Raw genomic sequence first — 23090 nt, 5'->3', positions numbered from 1 at the left:
AGAGGTACAAAGAGGAGCTGGTACCATTCCTTCTGAAACTATTCCAAACAATAGAAAAAGAGGGAATCCTCCCTAACTCATTTTATGAAGCCAGCATCATCCTGATACCAAAACCTGGCAGAGACACAACAAAAAAAGAAAATTTCAGGCCAATATCCCTGATGAACATTGATGTGAAAATCCTCAATAAAATACTGGCAAACCGAATCCAGCAGCACATCAGAAAGCTTATCCACCACCATCTAGTCGGCTTCATCCCTGGGATGCAAGGCTGGTTCAACATACGCAGATCAATAAATGTAATCCATCAAATAAACAGAACCAATGACAAAAACCACATGATTATCTCAATAGATGCAGAAAAGGTCTTCGACAAAATTCAACAGCCCTTCATGCTAAAAACTCTCAATAAACTAGGCCTCGATGGAACGTATCTCAAAATAAGAGGTATTTTTGACAAACCCACAGCCAGTATGGGCAAAAACTGGAAGCCTTGTCTTTGAAAACCAGCACAAGCAAGGATGCCCTCTCTCACCACTCCTATTCAACATAGTATTGGCCAGGGCAGTCAGGCAAGAGAAAGAAAGAGTATTCAATTAGGAAAAGAGGAAGTCAAATTGTCTTTGTTTGCAGATGACATGATTGTATATTTAGAAAACCCCATCATGTCAGCCCAAAATCTCCTTAAGCTGATAAGCAACTTCAGCTGTCTCAGGATACAAAATCAATGTGCAAAAATCAGAAGCATTCCTATACACCAGTAACATACAAACAGAGAGCCAAGCCATCAGTGAATTCCCATTCACAGTTGCCACAAAGAGAATAAAATACCTAGGAATACAACTTACAAGGACCTCTTCAAGGAGAACTACAAACCACTGCTCAAGGAAATAAGAGAGGACACAAACAAATGGAAAACATTCCATGCTCATGGATAGGAAAAATCAATATTGTCAAAATGGTCACACTCCCCAAAGTAATTTATAGATTCAGTGCTATCCCAATCAAGCTACCATTGACTTTCTTCACAGAATTGGAAAAAACTAAATTTCATGTGGAACCAAAAAAGAGCCCACATAGCCAAGACAATCTTAAGCAAAAAGAACAAAGCTGGAGGCACCATGCTACCTGACTTCAAACTGTACTACAAAGCTACAGTAACCAAAACAGCATGGTACTTATACCAAAACAGATATATGGACTAATGGAACAGAACAGAGGCCTCAGAAATAATGCCACACATCTACAACCATCTGATCTTTGACAAACCTGTTAAAAACAAGCAATGGGGAAAGGATTCCCTATTTAATAAATAGTATTGGGAAAACTGGCTAGCCATATGCAGAAAGCAGGAACTGGATCCTTCCGTACACCTTATACAAAAACTAACTCAAGATGGATTAAAGACTTAAGACTTAAAACCATAAAAACCCTAGAAGAAAACCTAGGCAATACCACTCAGGACATAGGCATGGGCAAAGACTTCTTGACTAAAACACCAAAAGCAATGGCAACAAAAACCAAAATAGACAAACGGGATCTGATTGAACTAAAGAGCTTCTACACAGCAAAAAACAAAAAACAAAAAAACAAAAAACAACCTATCATCAGAGTGAACAAGCAACCCACAGAATGGGAGAAAGTTTTTACGATCTATCCACCTGACACAGGGCCGACAGCCAGAATCTGCAAAGAACGTAAACAGATTTACAAGAAGAAAATAACCCCATCAGAAAATGGGCAAAGGATATGAACAGACACTTCTCAAAAGAAGACATTTATGCAGCCAACAAAAATATGAAGAAAAGCTCATCATCACTGGTCATTAGAGAAATGCAAATCGAAACCACAGTGAGATACCATCTCACGACAGTTAGAATGACAGTCAGTAAAAAGGAAACAACAGATGCTGGAGAGGATGTGGAGAAATAGAAACGTTTTTACACTGTTGGTGGGAGTGTAAATTAGTTCAACCATTGTGGAAGACAGTGTGGCGATTCCTCAAGGATCTAGAACTGGCAATATTTACCCAGCAATCCCATTACTGGGTATATACCCAAAGGATTATAAGTCATTCTACTATAAAGACACATACACACATATGTTTATTGTGGCACTGTTTACAACAGCAGAGACTTGGAACCAACCCAAATGCCCATCAATGATAGACTAGATAAAGAAAATGTGGCACATATACACCATGGAATAGTATGCAGCCATAAAAAAGGATGAGTTCATGTCCTTTGCAGGGACATGGATGGTGTTGGAAACCATCATTCTCAGCAAACTAACACAAGAACAGAAAACCAAACACTGGCATGTTCTCACTCGTAAGTGGGAGTTGAACAATGAGAACACATGGACACGGAGGGTAACATCACACACTGGGGCCTGTCAGGTGGTGGTGGGCTAGGGGAGGGATTACATTAGTAGAAATACGTAATGTAGATGATGGGTTGATAGGTACAGCAAACCACCATGGCATGTGTGTACCTATGTAACAAACCTGCACATTCTGCACATGTACCCTGGAACTTTAAGTATAATTAAACAACAGGTGATACTGTATATGATGTGTAGGTCTGTTTATGGACTGTCCTGTTCATTCTATTGACTATTTGTCTATTCTTATGCCAGTGCCATACAGTTTTAATTGTTGTAGTTTTATGTTAAGTCTCAAAATATGTAGTGTAAGTGCTCCAACTCTATTTTACTGATCAAAATTTTCCTGTTTTAATCCTTTACATTTCCTGCCAATTTTAGAATAAGCTTAACAATTTCCCCCCCAAAAAGCTGCTGAAATTTACATTGGTATTGCATTGAATCCGTGGTTCAATATGGGGAGAATTGACATGTTAACAATATTGAGTCTTGTTATTCATGATTGTGGTTTATTTTCATTAATTTGGATCTTCCCTAATTTTTCTCAGCAGTGTTTTGTAATTTCCAGTGGCAGAGGTATGGCACATCTTTCGTTAGATTTACCCCTATGTATTTGATCCTTTCTGATATCACTGTAAATGTCATTAAAATTTTTATCTGGTGTTTGTTGCTGGTGTATAGAAATAGTTGCTTCTAAATATTGACCTTGTATCAAAGAGTCTTAATGAAATGGCAATAATTCTAACCATTTGTAGATATTTTAATAAAGATTTTCTACATATACAGTGTTGCCATCTGTGAATAAAGACAGTTTTACTTTTTTCTTTTTAATCTTTATGCCCTTTCGTCCTTTCTGTCTTACTGTGCTGACTAGAACTTTCAGTGTAATATTTATTCAGAGTTATGATAGTAGAAACCTTATCTTATTTTTGGTCTTAGGAAGAAAGCAAACATTATTTTACCACTAAATGTGATGTTAGGTGTAAGTTTTTTGTAACTATTCTTTGTCAGGTTAAGGAAGTGTTTCCTTTTATTTCCAGTTTGCTGAGAATTTTTATCATTAGCAAATAGTGAATGTCATTAAGGTTTGTTTTTTTTGTTTGTTTTTTGTTTTTGTTTTTTTTTACTTTTTTCCTTTCTGTTGAATTAGATTGATGGATTTAAAAAATTTAAAACCATCCCTGCATTCCTGGAACAAATATCATTTGGCCATAACTTAGTATCCTTTTTTATATTTATCTGGATTTGACGATATTTTCTTTGTATTCTCACATCTAATTTTAAGAGCAAATATTGGTTTGTCATTCTCTTTTTTTGTAATATCCTTGTCAGGTTTTGTATCAGATTTATGCTGGTGTTATTAATCACGCTAGGAAGTATTCCCTTTTTTACTCAGAAGAGTATGTGTAAGCTTCAATTTGTTTTTTTAGTCTGTGGAAGAATTCTCCAGGGAAACTATCTGGGCCTGGAGTTTTCAAAGGGAGTTTATTTGTGGAGTTTCTTTCTTTAATATATATTCTACATTTTTCTTATTGATTTTAGCAAATTGTGTTTTTCAAGGAATTTGTCTATTTCCTCTTATTAAATTTGTTGGCATAACATTATTCATAATTTTCTTTTAATGTCTGTTGGATATAGTTACACCTTTCTTGTTTATAATATTGGTAATTTTTATTGTTTCTTTTTTTTTCTTGATCATTCTTGCCTAGGGGTTTAATCAATTTTATTAACCTTTTCAAAGAACCAACTTTTAGTTTTAAGTTTCTTTTTCTATACCTCTCTCTGCTTTTTTTGTTTGTTTGTTTTTTGAGACAGAGTCATGCTCTGTTACTCAGGCAGTGGCTCACTGCAACCTCCGCCTACCAAGTTCAAGTGATTCTCCTGCCTCAGCCTCCCAAGTACCTGAGATTACAGGCACGTGCTACCACGCCCAGCTATTTTTTGTTTTTTTTTTTTGTTTGTTTTTTGAGACAGAGTCATGCTCTGTTACTCAGGCAGTGGCTCACTGCAACCTCCGCCTACCAAGTTCAAGTGATTCTCCTGCCTCAGCCTCCCAAGTACCTGAGATTACAGGCACGTGCTACCACGCCCAGCTATTTTTTGTTTTTTGTTTTTTGTTTGTTTGTTTGTTTGTATTTTTAGTAGAGATGGGGTTTCACCATGTTGGTCAGGCTGGTCTCAAATTCCTGGCCTTAAATTATCCACCTGCCTCAGCCTCCCAAAGTGCTGGGATTACAGGCATGAGCCACCGTGTCCTGCCTATTTCTGCTTTCTTTGCATTTAATTTGCTGTTCTCCTTGATTCTTGACGTGAGCTAGTATTTTGCTGGAGATACTGCCTTGCCTTACTCTGTTAAAAAAGTGATTCTATACTTCCAAAGAAGTACTTTTCCTTCCTTCCTCCCTCCCTCCCTCCCTCCCTTCCTTTTTTGAGATAGGGTCTTGCTCTGCCACCCACACTGAAGTGTTGTGGTGTGGTCACGGCTTACTGCAGCCTTAAACTCCTGGGCTCAAGTGATTCTCCCACCTCAACCTCCCAACTACCTGGGACTACAGATGTGTACCACCATGCCTGGTGAGATATATATATATATATATATTTTTTTTTTTAAGGGATCAGGTCTTGCTATGTTGCCCAGGCTGGTTTGAACTCCTGGCCTCCAGCAGTCCTCCTGCCTCTGCCTTCCAAAGTGCTAGGATTACATGCATGAGTCACTGTGGCTGGCCCCAACATTATACTTTTCTATAAACTACCTGTTTCCTTAAATAAAATATAATTGATGTTTTTGAAAGCAGAACCATCTTAGCCTTTGTGTTACTGGGCTTTACAAATAAAAATACTTTCATTTGACAAATTATGAAGAATGAATAAAATAACAATAGACAGACTAGCCATATACTAAACTCTTCAGTCTGACTCCCACATCTTTATAAGTAGGAATGTTTATAATTAAAAAAATTGTATATGAATAGTGAAATTGTCATCGAGTCAGTTTAATTATATTGACAATAAGTTAACTTTAGGGATTCAGATTAATATGTGCTCATTGAGATACATAGAATCTTTGTGTTTGCTTTTTCCTTTTAGGAAGCTGCAGTAAAGGAAGATGAAGAAGAAGTTTCAGATAAGGGCAGTGATTCTGAAGAAGAAGAAACCAATAGAGATTCCCAGAGTGAAAAAGATGATGGTAGTGACAGAGACTCTGATAGAGAGCAAGATGAAAAACAAAACAAAGATGATGAAGCAGTAAGCTTTATAGGTTTAAATAATTTGAATTATACCTCTGATGATAGCTTTGGGTTTTGTTGTTGTTCATTTGTTTGCTTGCTCGCTTGCTTGCTTTAAATAATACCTGTATATTTTATAATTTTATTACTTTGAAAAACGTTTTTAAGGAATGGTAGTCAAGGTTATAAAGAAAAATGATTTCTAACAAGGATTGGAAATCCTCATTTTCTTAAATATTAAATTGTTAGGTGGAGTAGGACCTGGTTTTGAGGTTAGGTCAGTTGATCTCATAAGGGGATTTTCAGTGTTGGGGATATCTCTGGAAATATGAGTAAGGAAAGGTGTTTGTGAAATGCATAGTACTTACTTGGAAGGCTGTGTCACGAGCTACAGGTCATGTTTACTGTAGAGAAACAGTACTGTGGACCCTGATGTCAAGAGGTTGGTTAAGGGAAAAGCTGACTTTTATAGAATACCACCTTGTTTCGTGGGTGTATATATTAAGGACAGGGGAAGTCTTTAGAGAATTTATTAATATGGTGTGAAAGTACAGAGTATAGAAGAAAAATCTCATGGCATTGAGTTGCACATGATTTATGGGAGAATTATAGAGAAGAATGAGGTCCTTAGAGTCTCACTGCAAATAAACTGGCCATTTCCTTTAGGTTTTGTTAGCGTTGTTCTTTTTGAGTGGCCATTGATCTAAAAGTAACATTGTAGTTTAGGAGATAAAAAGGGATTGCCTGAATAGCCTCAGAGGCAAACGAGAGGCCAAAAAAGGAGGAAGGAGGTAAAGGGCAAAGGATAAAAGTATAAGGGAGTAATAACACACTTGGCCTTGGGAATGGTAGAAAACAAAGATGACTATTGTTAGCATTTGCAGGGCCTTGGCTGTTTTTGTACTTGGAGAATTAAATTGATTGCCAGGAAACTAAAATCTGTCAAATACCTTATATCCCTGGCCTGACTTTGAGAAATAATTGACATATTCCTAAGTATATTAGGGTTAGTAGCAGTGACTCTTAGGGTTTTGACAGACTGATTTCTTCATATGACCAAAAATACATTCATTAAATCAACAAATCATTATTTATTATCTGTCACATCCCAAGGCTGTCTGAGATTAAAGAATTACAAAGCCAAATGTGAAACAGCTGCAGCTCTTGAATGATATGTAGGCTAATGGAGCAGGCAGATTTGTAAATAAATATTATAGTACATGTGAAATTATACACATCTTATGCAAGGTACGTAAGGAGGGAGTGATCAGTTCAGTCCTGAGATAGAAGGGAATTTATGGGAGGCTTTACTCAGGAGTTCATACTTTGGGCTTTAGCTGGTCCTAAATAATAATGAGTAGGCAGAGAAAGGGAGAAACCAAAGTCTAAACAGGGTTTAGGAGGAGTAAAATAGTTTGGTAAGTTCAGAGAAGTATAGGTAGTTTGAAGTGACTAGAATAAAAAGCACAAGGAGGGAGGCAGTGACCCAAGAGAGGAGACCAAAGAGAGGCAGACTAGGGTCAGATAATGAACGGCTATGTAGTTGATACTACAGTGGTTAGATTTAATATATTTAAAAAGGCATTGTAAGGATGAGCAGGGAGATAATCAGATTTGTGGAACTGAACTTGTTCTAATCCTAAGTAGTTAATTAGCATTGTCAGGAATAATACCTGGAAACTCCTCAAAGTGATAAAACACATACTAGATTTTAAATATTTTAATTTTTTTGTTTACTAGGAGTGGCAAGAATTACAACAAAGCATACAGCGAAAAGAGAGAGCTCTACTGGAAACCAAATCAAAAATAACACATCCTGTGTATAGCCTTTACTTTCCTGAGGTGAGTTATATACAGGCTAGTGTGTTCCTTATTCCATTCACTTTCTCCTCTGGGATTTGTCAGTTGACTTTTAGCCCTCTGTCGTGTATGTTAGTTCATATGTGCTAAATGTGGTCTGTCCTGAAAGGCCATATTTTTAAAGGGAATATTACAATAGGTATTATACTTAGGGAACGTGTTGCTTATAAAAGAGATTGTTAGCTTCTTAAGTATTTCTGTGGTTTTCTTTGCTGCTATCTTTTCTGTGCCCTAATTACTGAATGTTGTGCATAATGGTGATTTCTTATTAGCAGATTAGGCAGTCTTCATCAGAAAAATGCGTACTTTGTCTTTGAATACTTAACTATTGTGAATCTCTCACCTCTGCCAAGTTTTAAATAGGATAAAAAAATATTTAAATTTTCCCTCTGAGGATCCTGCTGGCCACATGGAACCATTAGAATTGCTCTGACCCTGGTTATTGTCGCAGTCCATGGAAATGTGTGAGCCCATGGCTGTGAGACCAACTGTGTTCTTGGCTCTAATAAATAAAATTCCATAAGAGCTTGATCATGACTGAGCCCCAGGCTCAGGACAGGTCATTACAATGCTATTTGTTGCCATGTCCTTGTTTACTTTGTAGTTGCAGCCTGCTCAACTTTAGTTAGATGTCCTTGATAACCTGTGTTGTTCATCTTTCAAATTACCTTGGGATTCCATTGACATTTTACATTAGAGTATAATTCTGTCTGGAGCAGAGGTCAAGAACTGGTTCCCCCAGTTTGGGAAACTGTTCCACAGACTACCTCACAGCTTTGCCACAGAACCTTCTGCTCACCACTTGTGTTTGGCAGGTGATTTCATGTATAAATCTACTTTCTGCTGGAGAATGTCAATCTAGAGTTTCTGAGGACTGCTTAAGGCAAATTCCTAAATAATTTGGCTCTCTTAGTAATAAACGAGTGGCTCTGTACAGACTGTTGTTTTGACTTGGAGAGAAGTCTGCCCAGGATTCCATCTTAATGCACACGCTGATCTTCTGGCATGTCCTGAGCTTTAGTCCATCTGTTAGGAGCATTTTGCCCATTGCAGAGGTAGCCTGCCAACACCAGGCATCCTGAAATGAAGCAAGTAAATTCCATTCATTGATTGGTGTAAAAAGTGCCATGGGGTGCTCAAAGCTGCCTAGTGTGTACCCATATAACAGACAGTTTCATTTTAGACCATGTTTAGTTAATAAGAGAAACATTCATTCACTCCCTCAGAACATTTTATTAGTGGCCAAATGCCACTAATGCACATGAGTGGCTCATGCCTGTGGTCCTAGGCTACTTGGGAAGCTGAGGTTGGAGGATCACTTGAGCCCAGGAGATTGAGGCTGCAGTGAGCTATGATTGTGCCACTGAATTCCAACTTGAATGACAGAGTGAGACCCTGTCTCAAAAAAAATAAGAATCATTTTTATCAGCAAAATGTCTTTTTCAAATTTAATCTGCATCTGCATGGTAAACATTTAAGATCATTGTTTATCAGAAAAATTTATTTAGGGCCGGGCTCAGTGGCTCACGCCTGTAATCCCAGCACTTTGTGGGGCTGAGGTGGGTGGGTGGATCACCTGAGGCCAGGAGTTTGAGACCAGCTTGGCCAACATGGCAAAACCCCGTCTCTACTAAAAATACAAAATTGGCTGGGCATGGTGGCACATAATCCCACCACTTGGGAGGCTGAGGCAGGAGAATCACTTGAACCCAGGAGGCGGAGGTTGCGGTGAGCCGAGATGGCGCCATTGCACTCCAACCTGGGCAACAAGAGTGAAATTCTGTCTCAAAAAAACAAAAAATTAGTCGGCTGTGGTGGTGGGTGCCTGTAATCCCAGCTACTTGGGAGGCTGAGGCAGGAGAATTGCTTGAACCTAGGAGGCGGAGGTTGCAGTGAGCCAAGATTGTGCCATTGCATTCCAGCCTTGGTGACAGAGCGAGACTCTGTCTCAAACAAAACAAAACAAATGAACAAACAAAATTTAGGATCTTCCTAACCTCTCTACATATCTACATTTCCATGTTTCTTACCTAAGTAACCTAACTACCAAACTACCCACTTAGTAATATTTGACTTACATGTTAGTGAAATTCATCTATTGTATTTAATGTGTTAAGAATGGTTGGGAATCTCACACAAGAAAAACGGTTTTGTCTAAAATGCAGATAACTCATAGAACATCTGTTTCACTTTTAACATGTGCATCAGAGTCTAGGCACAAGTGTAGTGCCATTAGTTGATATTAATTGGCTTCTTAATAAATATTCTTTTTTATTTTTTTAGCCAGTAGCTGGGATTGCAGGCATTTGCCACCACGCCCAGCTGATTTTGTATTTTTGGTAGAAATGGGGTTTCTCCATGTTGGTCAGGCTGGTCTTGAACTCTTGACCTCAGGTGATCCACCCGCCTTGGCCTCCCAAAGTGCTGGGACTACAGGTGTGAGCCACCGTGGCTGGCCCTTAATAAATATTCTTGAGTGCATCTCATTGTAATTAAATAGGCTGAGAGGTTGGAGGGAAAGGCATTCTCTAAGTAGGGAGGTAAAGAAGTGCGTAATCTTTAACATAATCCTGTGCTGCTTACATTCCCTACTTGTTGTGGTAATGATGTTTCTGACAAATGTCAAAATGACTTAAGTAAAAGAACTGTTATTGTACCTCATGTCACTAATAATCATAACTGCCATTATTATACTGCATGTGCTAGGCTTTCTAACATATATTTTTTATTTGTATTTTCTCAGATCATCTTTGCAACATGGCCAGAAGTAGGCACTGATTGTTGAAAAGAAAATGAGATTTTAGGGAGGTGAAATAATCCAGGTTTCTGTGTCTTTAAAACAGATATTGCTAAACTGCAGTCTACAGGCCAGATCTGGCTCCCTTCCTGTTTTTGTCAATGAGGCTTTATTGTAAATAAAGTTTTACTAGAATACAGTCACACTCATTTTTTTTCATGCTGCAAGGGCAGATTTGAGTAGCCGCAACAGAGGTGTTAATATTCCACTTTGAGGCTGTTATGTATTTACACACATAAGTTATATATACAAATATGCCTACGGTAGTAGTCCTAACCCTTGGTTTAAGCAGAATTTAATTTTCTTGTTAGCTGCTGCTCATGTCACCATGTACTTGTCATTTATTTATTAGGCTTATTAATGTTGCAGTGCTTTATCTCCTAAGGTATTTAAACAGAAGAGTTTTTAGTTGTGCTTAGTATAGTAGTGTTTGAAAGATAAACTAAATTTTAATCTATTTTTATAGTTAAAATAGAAAGTGCAGCAATTTTAGTTTAAAAACATAAATATGGGCCAGTTGTGGTGGCTCATGCCTGTAATCCTAGCACTTATGGGAGGCCTAAGTGGGAGGATCGCTTGAACCCAGGAGTTCAAGACCAGCCTGGGCAAAATAAATGAAATTCTGTTTCTACAAAAAATACAAAAATTAGCCAGACGTTGTGGTGCATGCCTGTAGTCTCAGCTACTCGGGAAGCTGAGGTGGGAGGATCACTTGAGCCCCAGAGGTAGAGGTTGCAGTAAGGTGAGCTGAGATGGTGCCACTGTACTTCAGCCTGGGTGACAGAGTGAGACCCTGTCTCAACAAAAAACGAAACAAAAAAACCCCACGTTTTCTCAAAGAAACTGTTTCAGTAAGATGATATTTTAACCCATTTCGGACAATTGAGAATTTAGAATAGTCTAGTAGTATTTTGTTTAAATAAATATTTAGAACATCCTAGAGTTTATTTTGTTTTAAGCTGTAAAACATTTTTCTTTAAACCGTTTTAGAAAGATACTTCCCTACCCAACTCTTAAACAGGTGTTACTAAGCAGATGACTAAATAGTTAACTGAGGTGTGCTGTAATAGAGCAGTTGTTGCTGAATGCACAGAGGTTTGGTGCTTTTAGACTTCTTGGTCTTCTAAAATACATACATACATATACATATACATATATATATATATATTTTTTTTTGAGACAGAGTCTCGCTCTGTTGTCCAGGCTGGAGTGCAGTGGCGCGATCTGGGCTCACTGCAAGCTCCGCCTCCCGGGTTCACCCCATTCTCCTGCCTCAGCTTCCTGAGTAGCTGGGACTACAGGCGCCTGCCACCGTGCCTGGCTAATATTTTGTATTTTCAGTAGAGACGGGGTTTCACTGTGTTAGCCAGGATGGTCTCGATCTCCTTACCTCATGATCCATCCGTCTCGGCCTCCCAAAGTGCTGGGATTGCAGGCGTGAGCCATTGTGCCCTGCCTAAAATTTATGTATATATTTAATACTTTTCTGTCTCTAGTTCCCTGATTTTTCCCTGCTGTCATTGTGTACATTCTGACATTCTGTTGGCTTTTTTTTTTTTTTAAACCCAGCTCTTTTTTCTGTTCCTAATTTTTTTGGAGTTCAGCTAGAAATGCCAAGTTTAGTATAATCATGGGCAGTGGAAAGTATAAATAGACTCTTACAATCTGAAATATCCTCTTAAAAGTGTATAAAGTATTTAATGTATTGATTTTTGATTTGGCTGCCCAAGTTCCTTCCACTCCTACTTTGTGGCTTTTGCTTATTACTAGGTAAGATTACTAAGATTATTTGCTACATGCTGTTGTAATAGTTGTATATATTTAGAAAAATGCTTGTTCCTTAAGGTTAGTCATGGGGTTTTTAATATGAAGGCCAATCAATAGGTTTTAAGAAGCTATTGAAATCCCCAAAATTGAATACGGAATGCTTTTAGGCAATGGCTCTACAAATGTTAAGAACAGCTTATTCTTTCAGTAAATAATCATTTGAACACCTATTTTGTACCAAGCACTTTGTCAGTGCAGAGAATCTCTAAGATAAGAGAGGCCAAAATTACGTTCTCTCTGGTTCTTTCTGATTATTTATACTCCTCTTCTTCTTTTCTTTCCAGGAAAAACAAGAATGGTGGTGGCTTTACATTGCAGATAGGAAGGAGCAGACATTAATATCTATGCCATATCATGTGTGTACACTGAAAGATACAGAGGAGGTAACTATCACACAACATGATTTCAGTATTTAACAAGACACAGCTGTCACCATCATGCTGCTTCATATATCTTCATATATCTTTTTTTTTTAAAGCAGTTTATCATATTTAGCATATTGTATTCTGTTCATTGCCTGCATTTTGTAACTGTTCTCTGATGTTTTGGGGGTGAGCTTGTTGGAAATTTATAAACAATTGTTAAAGGTAGGCAACTTAGTCAATGTTTTAAAAACTTGTTCTTAGCTTGTTTTGGGAGTTTTCACTGTTAGTGTCTAAGAACATATGCCTTTCCTCCTCCTCTCCAGAATTTAGTAATAGGATTTTTGTTCTTATTGGATTAGTGTTAAGTATTAGATCTTTTGTCTTAAAAAAATCTAAGAACTGATGATGTGGAGTTTTTGAGTGGAATTTTTGATTACGTGATATTGTTCACTGTTAATGACGTCAGTGAAGTAACATTGTGACGAACATATTTACCCTTGGGAACTGCATTTTTGTTATTGTTTTTCTTGATTTTTTTTTTTTCCTAGGAAGAAAGTTCTGTCTGCCTGTACTTGGTGGACAAAAGCTTTTCAAGATAGCCCTATGATTGTTGAGTTTTAGTATATGTTTTTTAACCCTTTGTAATGAAGTGGTAAATGCATGAAATAGGTTAATAATAAATTTATAGAGGTTGAATTGATGGGCCAGAGGCTCTGTATGTTTGTAATTTTGATCTATATTGCTAGATATTTTATTTCTCTGTAAAAAGAATGAATGTCTAAATATGCCTAATGCCTCTCAGCATGTCATACATTTTGAATATCATTGCTAGTTGGAAAGGTGAAAAATAGCATCTTAGATCTTTGTGTGTGTGTTTTTTTTTTTTTTCTTAATTTTTTCCTCTGATCATTTTTTTGAGACAGGATCTGGCTGTGTCACCTAGGCTGGAGTGCAGTGGCACAGTCTTGACTCACTGCAACCTCCACCTCCCAGGCTCTCCCACCTCAGCCTCCCTAGTAGCTGGTACTACGTACGTGCACCACCATGCCTGGCTAATTTTTGTATTTTTTGTAGAGACGGGGTTTACCCATGTTGCCCAGGCTGATTTCAAACTCCTGAACTCAAGAGATCCGCCTGCTTTGGCCTCCCAAAGTGCTGGGATTACAGACATGAGCCACTGTGCCTGGCCTCTCTGATCTTTTAAGTTTTAAAACCTATTGAAAAGTTACAAGCACAGTATCATGAAACCTCCCTAGATCCCCACCTATATTCACCAGTTGTTTACATTTAGCTGTTACTTGTTTTATCTTTCTCTCACTGTATGTGTACATACAAAACACGCACATGTGTGTGTGTTTTCCCCTGAACCATTTGAGGTACTTGTAGATACCATGACATGACACCCCTAACTACTTGACATGTATCCCTTAAGAACCAGGGCCTTGGGCTGGTTGCGGTGGCTCACACCTGTAATTCCAGCACTTTGGGAGGCCAAGGCGGTCAGATCACTTGAGCCCAGGAATTCAGGAGCAGTCTGGGCAACATGGTGAGGCCCTGTCTCTTAAAAAAGAAAAACAAAAACCAGGACCTTCTCTATAGGCCCACTACAATGATTATACTCAGGAAATTTAATGTTGATATGGCATAGTTATCTAATTTACAGTCTGTATTCAAATTTCCTCAACGATTCCACTAATGTCCGTTACAGTTTTTGATTTTATTTTTGAACTCAGGGTCTAGTCAAGGATCACACATTGTAGCTGGGTGTGGCGACTCGTGCCTGTAGTCCCAGCCTAAACTCAGGAGGCTGAGGCAGGAGAATCACTTGAGCCCATGAGGTTGAAGCTGCAGTGAGCCACGATCATGCCCCTGTACTTCAGCCTGGGCAACAGAGTGACCTGTCTCGAAAGAAAGAAAAAAAGACCTTTTTACATTGTATTTGGTTGTCATGCCTCTTTAGTGTTGAATACTTTCTTGTCCTTGTTCTTTTTTAATCTTTGCATGCCGCTGACATTTTTCAAGAATCCAGGCAAAGTGTTTTGTAGAATATCATTTGATATGAATTTGTCTCGTTGGTTACTCATTATTCCTCCTCGTGTTTTTGGCAAGCAAGCTATGTTGGTGATGTACTTCTTACTGAATTATGTTAGAGGTACAGTATATGCCTCTGCCCTGTGTTGGTGATATTAATTAAGGTTGCTCATTTAGCTATGGTTTTTCTCTATTGTAAAGGTATTTTTCTCCCCCTCTAATCTATGGGGTGATATTTAGGCCCTGTGTGAATGTCCTATTCTCCAACATTGTTTTAGCCAGTCATTTTAAGCATATATTGATGATTGTTGTCTAAATCGATTTTTACTCTGCTTATTCTATTCAGTGTAGTTTTTATTTCTCTGAAGAGTGAAACTTAACCTTCAGTGTGTTTGAGTCATCTTTTTAATGTGTCTGTGATCATTGTTCACTTTTCTTGAGTCTTAAAAAATTGGGATTTTTTTTTTTGAATGTTAAGAAATCAGCGCTTTGTGATATGTATTGCAAATATTTCTCCCCAGTTTGTTTTACTATTCTGGTTGTTTCTACCAGACAGAAATATAAATACCTATTTGTTTATCCATTTTCTTATTTATTTTTTGTAGTATGATTTAAAGCTTTTTTTTTTTTTTTTAATAATTTCTAGGTTTGTGTTATAGTTAGGCCAAACTGAGATTAATTTTAAAAAAAAGATTCCTTCATGATTTTTTCTAGTTTTTTAAAAACTGGCATATTTTAATATTTAATCTTGATTATAAAATCTGGATTTTGGAGATTGGAGGCAGATCACCAGAGCATACAAATGTCATTTTAAAAAAATTGTTCTTCTTTTGTCCATGTGGAATAGAAACTTTTTTAAGATTTGTTATTTGTATTTGAAGTTTATGATTTAATGGTAAGTAAAATATCTTCTTGACCTTTGGCATTGGTCATTTATTCTAGAAATAAGAAAATTTGGCAAGAAGTATCTCCTATCTAGTGAAGTCTGTTGTTTTATTCCAACATTTCATTTATGCTTTTATACCTACTTAATTTCTTCAAGGTGATAGCATAGAATTTGGTTGCTTTAAGTACTTTTTTCTTAAATTGTGGAGATACAAATTAACCTCATCAGTTCTGCATAATTTGATCTCCTCTTTGTGAGGTATTTATAATATGTAATACATTTCACTTTTCTTTATTATTGTTTATAAGGACTTCAGTAACATTTGTTTGGGCTTTCTGTATCATCTGCAGAAAAAACCTGGCTGTTACATACTATGGTCTAGGAATTTTAGGGAGTGAGCTGTTTCCTCCCCATAATACAGATATTTAAGTTCTGATTTTATCTTCTAGGTAGAGCTGAAGTTTCCTGCACCAGGCAAGCCTGGAAATTATCAGTATACTGTGTTTCTGAGGTCAGACTCCTATATGGGTTTGGATCAGATTAAACCATTGAAGGTAAAAATAGTGACTCTTCAGTAAATAAGAGTTTTCTGTATACATGTTTAATATACTAGGAAAATAATTCTAGTTTTGAAATGTAGAGTTATGGAAGGAAAAAGAAGTCATCTCTTGCTTTATATGTGATATACTTGATGGACTAGTCTTTCATTAATAAGGTTTTAGGTTTTAAGGAGTATAACAATTTAGAACATTGAATATAAATTAGGGATACATTTAATGTGTTGTAACTTTATAAGGCCTCAGCAAATGGGTTCTTTTTTCTTTAGAAAGGCACTTTTTTTTTTTTTTTAAACCACAGATTCTATTTGGAGTGTTTATTAATTTCTGAAACTAATTTATTTTTGTCATCTTAGAGCATACACTTCTGTAAGTATCATTTGCAGCACACTTTCATCTTTGTTTACCAATTCACTTGAGCTTTTTATAAAAGGTGTCCTATTATATTAGAGAGATAGTGCTAAAAGTATTATTGCATTGTAAAGGGTAAAAGTAGCCAGTAAAGGCAAACTATTTTTTTCCATGAGGGTTCCATATTTCTTTAACTGTAGAATTTTACGTCACAAGTCTAGCGACTGTAAAATATCTTGGATTTTTCTTCCTTAAAGCAGAAGGCTTCTCTTAAAATATGACTCAGTGTTCTTGCTCAAGAATCGTAATTATTTTATGCCACAGAAATACATTCATAAGTAGTATAACATATAGAATCAAAATATCGAACTGTATTAGAAATTTGACTACATTTACTTATGGTTAGATTTACTTGTTTTATTTCTGGGATGAAGTGTCTATTCTAAATGAATGAGTTGAATTTAGAATTGTATCCATAGAAATCTATTTCTTTGTAATTGCTATGGTCAAAGAAAAGCTTTTGTTTACCAAGATTTCTTCCATTATTTCTCCCCAAATTTCTGATGTCTACATTTAATTCTTCTTTCTAGTTGGAAGTTCATGAGGCTAAGCCTGTGCCAGAAAATCACCCACAGTGGGATACAGCAATAGAGGGGGATGAAGACCAGGAGGACAGTGAGGGCTTTGAAGATAGCTTTGAGGAAGAAGAGGAGGAAGAGGAAGATGATGACTAAGCAGTACTCAGAACGGACCACAGTGTTTGCACATATTTGCAATTTTTTGCTGTTTTGGAAGTGTATAATAAACCAGAGACAGTACAGAACTGATGTTGAGGGAGGTGTAGTTTTTTTACTCTAGAAATGGGTGCATAATATAACTAGGCAGTGGTGCCTTGGTACAACCTGAAAAATGTTAAGGCTTATTGAAACCTTTCAAGTATGGGATGGTGCATTTATTTCATCTGCAAATGATAATAAATCCTTTGTTATTATAACTGTCCAGAAGTGTGGGCTGTGTATTATCTGATCAGTCTATGGTCCCAGTAAAAGTAAAGATGCAGGAAACACAGTCTATAAATGAGCGACTTTTCTTTGTTCAGCTTTAGTTTTAGCAAACACCACAAATATGTTTTAAGTAACATTGCTCAAGTTTATAATCTCTTGATAAGCTCTGTTATTGACATTTTGCAGTGATACAAGACTGTAACAGCTGCATTCATAGATTTAAACTTTTATTTTTACTTGTCTTGGTCATAAGTTGGCATTCTCTCACATTCCACATGATATAGAGGGCTACATTTTGGAATTTTTCTTTTCTTAATTGTCCAGTTATTGGACAGATTATAGAAATGGCTTTTAATGGCTTAAAACATTTCTAAACCTGTATCTTGGCAGATCAGTGCAGGATCTAATTCTTTTGATAAGCTGTAGCTCTAAAAGTGATAGTGGGACTGTATGTTTTCTGATATTGGTGGCTTATGTTATTAAACCTTTTATAAAAAAGGTTCACTCTAAAAGCTGAACTACATCCTTAGTTTTCAGTCTACCTGACTCTATCAGGAGCTTTTTAAGGAAAGTAAGTATAACATACAAAGGAAGCTTTTTTTGTATTCATTTTGGACTCCTGTCAATAAAAATAGAAGTTTGTTGACTCGTTTTATGTTTCAATGGTGTGTGTCTTTTTACTGTCAGGGCATAAATAGGGCAATCCACTTCTTTATATTTCAACTAAAAATTGAATAGTATTGTACATTACTGCTAAAGTGACTGCTATTTCTGTATAGTATAGAAAAACCCAGGAGTAAGAGGGATTTCCCCTTGTAGTACAACTGGAAGGATAGTGCTTGTAAAGAGTAGAGATGTACACATGATGAATCATTGAGGGAGGGTGGATATTTTTATTCCTAGATATGGAGGAAGCATAAGTCTGTAGTATTATAAAACTGATTATAATAATCCTTTCCTATCAAAATTTCCATAGGTCAAAATATTGTTGGAATACTACAACTTGCAACCTTGTTTACTTAAAAGGTTGCCACTTTCAGTGCAGAATTACCACTGGTATCTTGTTACTGCAGTAGTTGGAAGTAAAAACTGAAAATTACCAAAACCATGAATGGTTTTGTTGGTTCTAAATTTAGGATGTAATATTTTCTATCAAATGGTCAAAGCAGTTTTTTTCACTGTAACCTCAATCACCAGTTTAGTGAGACCCTTTCTTGGCAGGCAGGAGGCAGTGTCACTGAGGATTTTTTTCATTTACTTCATTGAACAAGTAAGAGGGTGGGTTTAATTTTCAAATCAGGTTCTGCTGTGAAGCACTAGTGTGTTGAGGCAGCAACTGATTACTTAAGTGTGGTGGCCGGGGGTGAGCCAGCTGGTATCAAGTGAAGGAGGGATTAGAGAAAACAGGTGTGGCACAAAGGCAAGGAAACAGAGCAGACAAGACACAACAATGTGTAGAATGCGTATTTCCTGGTTTTCTTGAAAGATTTCAAGAAAAGTATGTTTTTTCTAGGGGCTACTTTGCCTTAAAGAGGCTTTGTAAGTTCATTCACACAGCTGGCTTTTCTCTGGGTTTAAGATTCTGGAGAGGAGGGTAACCTAGTAACTCACCACAGTGCTTAAAAAACCACCATCACCAGAAAATTCCACTAGTTGGTTTTCCTTTTCTCTTTGTGTGATGTGTATGTACTTCCCAACGAAGTAAAATAAAATTTCCTCTAGTGAGTACTTTAGGTAACCTCTTTCCATATGGCAGTAGTGAAAGAACTGAGCCTTCAGTTGATAGTTCTTATCTGTCCAGCAAGTGGCTGAACTCCACATCCCTTTGTTTTTCCTCTGGAATGAGAATAGCAAACTATTTATCCTAGTTTGCATTTAATCTAATGGAAACTTGAGTGAAGTTTCAGTGTTCTTCCTATAAAAAAACTGACACGTTGTCAACAGTTGGTGAGCCTATAGGTGATACAGTGTATAGGAAGTGAAATTGAAAGTTACTTAAATGATGTGATATTTTTCTCTAATTGGTAAAGTAACTTAAAATACAGCTGTTCATAAGGAGACTTAGTTACCACAATTAAAAGTGTAGCAGTTGTGATTTTTAGCATTGTAATATTTGATTGAGGCCCTGAGGTGTTAATATGTCAATCTCAGAGTTAGATGTTCATGTCCTTTTTGAATTGTTTAAACATTTTCATGATTTTTTTTTTTTTTTTTTTTTAAGTTAGGGAGCACATTGAGTGAAGTTCTCTGTGTAGAAAATACCTTCTGCTCTGCTTCTCCCAGCTTGCACTGAGGGCTGGAAAAGGACAGGCCTGTCCAGCTGTACTGTCCCACTGTGTGCAGGGAAGCTCAGGCTCTGGTGGAAGCAGAGGGGCGTAGATGTCAAACAACTGATGCTGAAACAGGGAGGGAGAGAGATAATAAGGCTCTCTAGGCATGTTCTTTTTGACCACAAGCTTTGTTCAGTTTGCTTCAGCCAATCCAAACCATATACTAGTGTTCTGTAGTCACAATTCTTATTTCAAATGTAATTCAGCACCTTACATAATGTTTGAGGAGTTGTCATTCATCACATATTTACTGAGTTTCTATGTGCCAGACTCTGTGATTGGATACTGGAGCTATCAAAAAAAAAAAAGATGTTAAGAACTCACTTGCTGGTGTTAGATCAGGTAGATGAGTGGCAATCCATTTAAATCCATTTGCCTTGGCCATTGTTTGGAACGCCTTTTTTTTTGTTGTTGTTGTCTACTGTAGGCAGAAGAATTATTTCTTTAGGGGCTAGCTATTTAATTTGCTGGCCTTTTTTTCTCTCTCTCTTTTTCTTCTTGAGATGGAGTCTCGCTCTGTCGTCCAGGCTGGAGGAGTGCAGTGGTGCAATCTCGGCTCACTGCAACCTCTGCCTCCCAGCTTCAAGCGATTCTTCTGCCTCAGCCTCCTGAGTAGCTGGGACCACAGGTGCCTGCCACCACACCAGCTAATTTTATGTTTAGTAGAGACGGGATTTTGCCATGTTGTCCAGGCTGGTCTTGAACTCCTGGCTTCAAGTGATCAGCCCTTCTCAGCCTCCCAAAGTGCTGGGATTACACGCATGAGCCACTGCGCCCAGCCAGTTGGGTGTTTTTGGGGGAAAAAAAAAAGCAAATAATGATCCTTTGCTTTAAAATGTTTTTTTAAAACAACTTTCCCACAAATAGCCTGATTTAACTCCATGAAATCCTCTATTTAGACTGCCTTAAAGTGAAATAACTATTGGTGAACCATAACATGACATTTTACCAGCTGTGTAGTGACCAGTCCAAATATGTCTCAAGAAGTTAGCAACAAGCATTCGCATCCATTTAAACTTGATGCTAGGGCTATTTTGCAAAACTTAAAAAATGTGATCTTGTACATATTTCTGTAACCTGAGCTGAAAACCCAAATAACAATCATTGACATACTTTAGGGCTATTGTTTCAGGTGGGGGTGTATATATCCCAGGGGCATGGAGATGATCAATCCATTGAGGAAGTATTAAAATGATTATTTGTATTTAATCTCATCCTTTTAAATTTCTATTTTTGTGTGTTTTATAATGTACATAATATATTGTACAATTGTACACTTATTTATAAATAAATATACATTTATTGGTGCATTATATTGTTTTTTCTGATTTGGGTGCATGATCAAAATATTTGGGCACCACTGCTTTGTGGTATTGATAGGGTGACGTTTGACACCATCTGAGATCACAGAGTGATGTACTCTGGAGTTGGTGGGTTGGCATTCACTGTGTCCAGCCCTACTGTAGCTCCCAAGAGCAGAGACTTTTCTGAGATAGAGCTGAGTAGGTCTGGAGGTGGGATTGATAGGCAAGGGGAGGATTCTGCACAGCGGTTTCCTGTGGAATGCAGGTGGTGCAGGTGTGGAGCAGCAGTGCTGGGGTCGACTTGCTGGGACTTTGAGCAAATCACAGCCTGTTACTGGTGGCAATCAGTGACTGCTGCAAATGGAAGGTGCGTGTGGGAAGGACTGGCCACTCTGTTCAGCGCAAAGTTGTTCAGGTTAACCTATCAGCCTGGGTACACAAAGGGAGCTGTATCCCTCATACCTTACCAGAAACACCTGAGGTTTACACTTTAACATCTGGATAATAGCAGCAATGGACTTCAGTGTGAACAGATTTCATTAAGAGTTAACTTCAAGCTATTTCTCTGTATTTTCCAGCCTCGTTCCAGTAGAGGGCGATAGGGCTGTAATTTTCTTTAACAAAGAATGGTGTGTTTCATTAGAGACTAAAAACCACGATTAAAGAAATGCATTGTAATTTATTTCTATCTGCATCTTCTGGGATTACCTCCCTCTCTTGATCTTTTATGTTTCCCCCTAAACTCTGTCTTCCTTACATGTGTCCTTTGTTATTTATTTATTGTTTTTTTAGAGGCAGGGTCATGCTCTGTCGCTCAGGCTGGAGTACAGTGGTGTAATCATAGCTCACTGCAGCCTCAACTCCTGGGATCAAGTGATTCTCCTATGTTATCCTCCTCCGAAGTAGCTGGGACCACAGGCACTAACCTGGCTCATTGTATTTATTTATTTAGAGACGAGGTCTTGCTATGTTTCCCAGGCTGGCCTTGAACTCCTAGCCTCAACCCTTGGCCACCCAGAGTACTGGAACTATAGGCATGAACCACCGCACCTGGCTGTGTGTCCTTTAACCCATTAAATTTACTGTCTGGAAACATTAAGTCCCTTTGCAACCAACTCCGAAAGATAATCCATATGTATTCAATGTGCTGGAATTGCAATTTGCATTTGTTTGCTTGAGAGAGGTGGACAAATAGGACATGGAAATTCCTTAACTCTACAATAATCAGTTTGCCTGATAGGTGTCAGCTATTAAGAATCCAGAGTTTTTACATGCAAGCTAACAAGTTAACTTGCCAGTGTCATGGATGCTGACAAAACACAGAAGACTCCAAAGACTAGAGGCACAGTAGGCGCCATGAGCTTCATGTTCCCCATCTATTCCTGTTGTCCCCCAAATTCCCATGGAGGCGATGCTGAGTGGCCAGGCAGATGCTGTTCATATCAGAGCTGAGGAACTCCAAGCTTGGGAGACCTAACCCTGTCAAGGGCCTGCAAGCAACCCTGTCTGATCTTATCCCAGACAGCAAACAAACTCACCCTCTTTCTGGGAGGGAGACACTGCCTTCCAAGGCTGTTTGCTATACAGACACCCTTGAAAAGATAGTCTAGAACAAAAGCTTGTGTGCCTCTGATGACAGGTGTGCAGAAACATGAGAGATCCATGGAAAACTGTCTCAACAGTTGGAATTCAATACATGTAGGACCTGTATTTACAAAGAGATATAGAACACTGATTCTTCAAAGGGAATGAGGTCTATTTAGTGAAAACTAGGACCACTGAGGCAGTTTCCTTGAGAATAATGTACATTTAAACCCCTTGGAAATGCTTTATTGCCAAAGATAAACATATTTATGTTGCAATTGAAGATAATTTACTTACCCGTGCACCAACTAAAAAATATCCAGAATTTTTAAAGTTGAATCCAGTCCATCGTGACAATGCAAAACAGGGTGTATAAAAGAAGGAACACTATACCTCTTCTACGTGGTAACCATAAGAGATTTTTATTACTGCTTTCTGCACTCCTTCCCCAGACCTTCCACCCCTTCCCGCAAAACATAAAACCCATACCCTTCCTTTCTGGACAAACTGAACACTTGCCTCCAAGGGAGTCTGGTTCCTTGTAGAATAGTTGCCATTCCTTTAGTGTTCTTTTTCCAAATATGC

General features: G+C 37.7%; 1 protein-coding gene across 1 annotated transcript in view; it reads left to right on the top strand.

The window, feature by feature from the left end:
- Positions 1-19925, top strand: part of SEC63 (SEC63 homolog, protein translocation regulator) — a 91167-nt gene extending 71242 nt beyond the window's left edge. Inside the window, exons 17-21 of the mRNA XM_033234782.1 lie at positions 5470-5628; positions 7350-7451; positions 12378-12476; positions 15825-15929; positions 16874-19925. Of these exons, the coding sequence (XP_033090673.1) occupies positions 5470-5628; positions 7350-7451; positions 12378-12476; positions 15825-15929; positions 16874-17017 (609 nt within the window). The 3' untranslated portion in view covers positions 17018-19925. The remainder of the gene's footprint in view (positions 1-5469; positions 5629-7349; positions 7452-12377; positions 12477-15824; positions 15930-16873) is intronic.
- Positions 19926-23090: the final 3165 nt, after the last annotated feature.

The sequence above is a fragment of the Trachypithecus francoisi genome, unplaced genomic scaffold (genome assembly GCF_009764315.1).
Source record: "Trachypithecus francoisi isolate TF-2019V2 unplaced genomic scaffold, Tfra_2.0 Lachesis_group15, whole genome shotgun sequence".
Lineage (NCBI taxonomy): Eukaryota > Metazoa > Chordata > Mammalia > Primates > Cercopithecidae > Trachypithecus > Trachypithecus francoisi.
This window is presented reverse-complemented; position numbering and strand designations above follow the sequence as displayed.